The following is a 770-nucleotide window of genomic DNA, read 5'->3' on the forward strand; positions in this document are numbered from 1 at the left end:
TGCGATCCTTGTCTTGCTCCTAATTCAGCAAATGCTGTCTCAGCATATTTTATTTTATATTGAATGAGCTGCGCTTGTAGCTGCTGCTGCTCTGCTATAGCAGCAGCAAGTTGCTGCTGCTGCTGCTGCTGCAACGCCCGCTGCAGCAGCAAAACATTAAACACACACAAACAAAAAAAACATAAACCAAGCAGCAGCAACTGCTGCTGCTGCTGCTGCTGCAGCAATCGCAGCAGAAATAATAAGAACAACAAGGAAGACATCAGCATCTTCATCAGCAGCAGCAGCAGCAGCAACAGCAGCAGCAGCAGCAACAGCAGCACAAGGCAGAGTAGCAACACAAACAGCAGCAGCAGCAGCAACACAAACAGAAGCAGCACGAACAGCAGCAGCAACACAAACAGCAGCAGCAGCCGCACAAACAGCACCACCAGCACCAGCAGCATCAGCAGCATCAGCAGCAGCAGCATCATCATCATCATCATCAGCAGCAGCAGCAGCATCAGCAGCATCAGCAGCAGCAGCAGCAGCAGCAGCAGCAGCAGCACCATACTTGTTTATCATATAATATTTTAAGCTGCTGCATTTCTTTTTTATTATTTTCGTTGATTTGCTGCTGTTTATATAATTTAATAAACAGCTCTTCTTTCTGCTGCTGCAGCTCCCGCCGCTGCTGCTGCTCTCTATCCAGCTCCATACTCTATACACACAAACCCTAAACCCTAAACCCTAAACCCTAAACCCTAAACCCTAAACCCTAAACCCTAAAC

At 47.5% G+C, this 770-nt stretch overlaps 1 protein-coding gene across 1 annotated transcript in view; it reads right to left on the bottom strand.

Annotated features, from left to right (window-relative positions):
• EMH_0063250 (uncharacterized protein) overlaps positions 1 to 551 on the bottom strand; it is a gene marked incomplete at both ends in the record, with an annotated part of 1,805 nt that extends 1,254 nt beyond the window's left edge. Inside the window, one exon of the mRNA XM_013498123.1 lies at positions 549 to 551. Within this exon, the coding sequence (XP_013353577.1) occupies positions 549 to 551 (3 nt within the window). The remainder of the gene's footprint in view (positions 1 to 548) is intronic.
• Positions 552 to 770: the final 219 nt, after the last annotated feature.

The sequence above is a fragment of the Eimeria mitis genome, genomic scaffold (genome assembly GCF_000499745.2).
Source record: "Eimeria mitis Houghton genomic scaffold, Emh_scaff3195, whole genome shotgun sequence".
NCBI lineage: Eukaryota > Apicomplexa > Conoidasida > Eucoccidiorida > Eimeriidae > Eimeria > Eimeria mitis.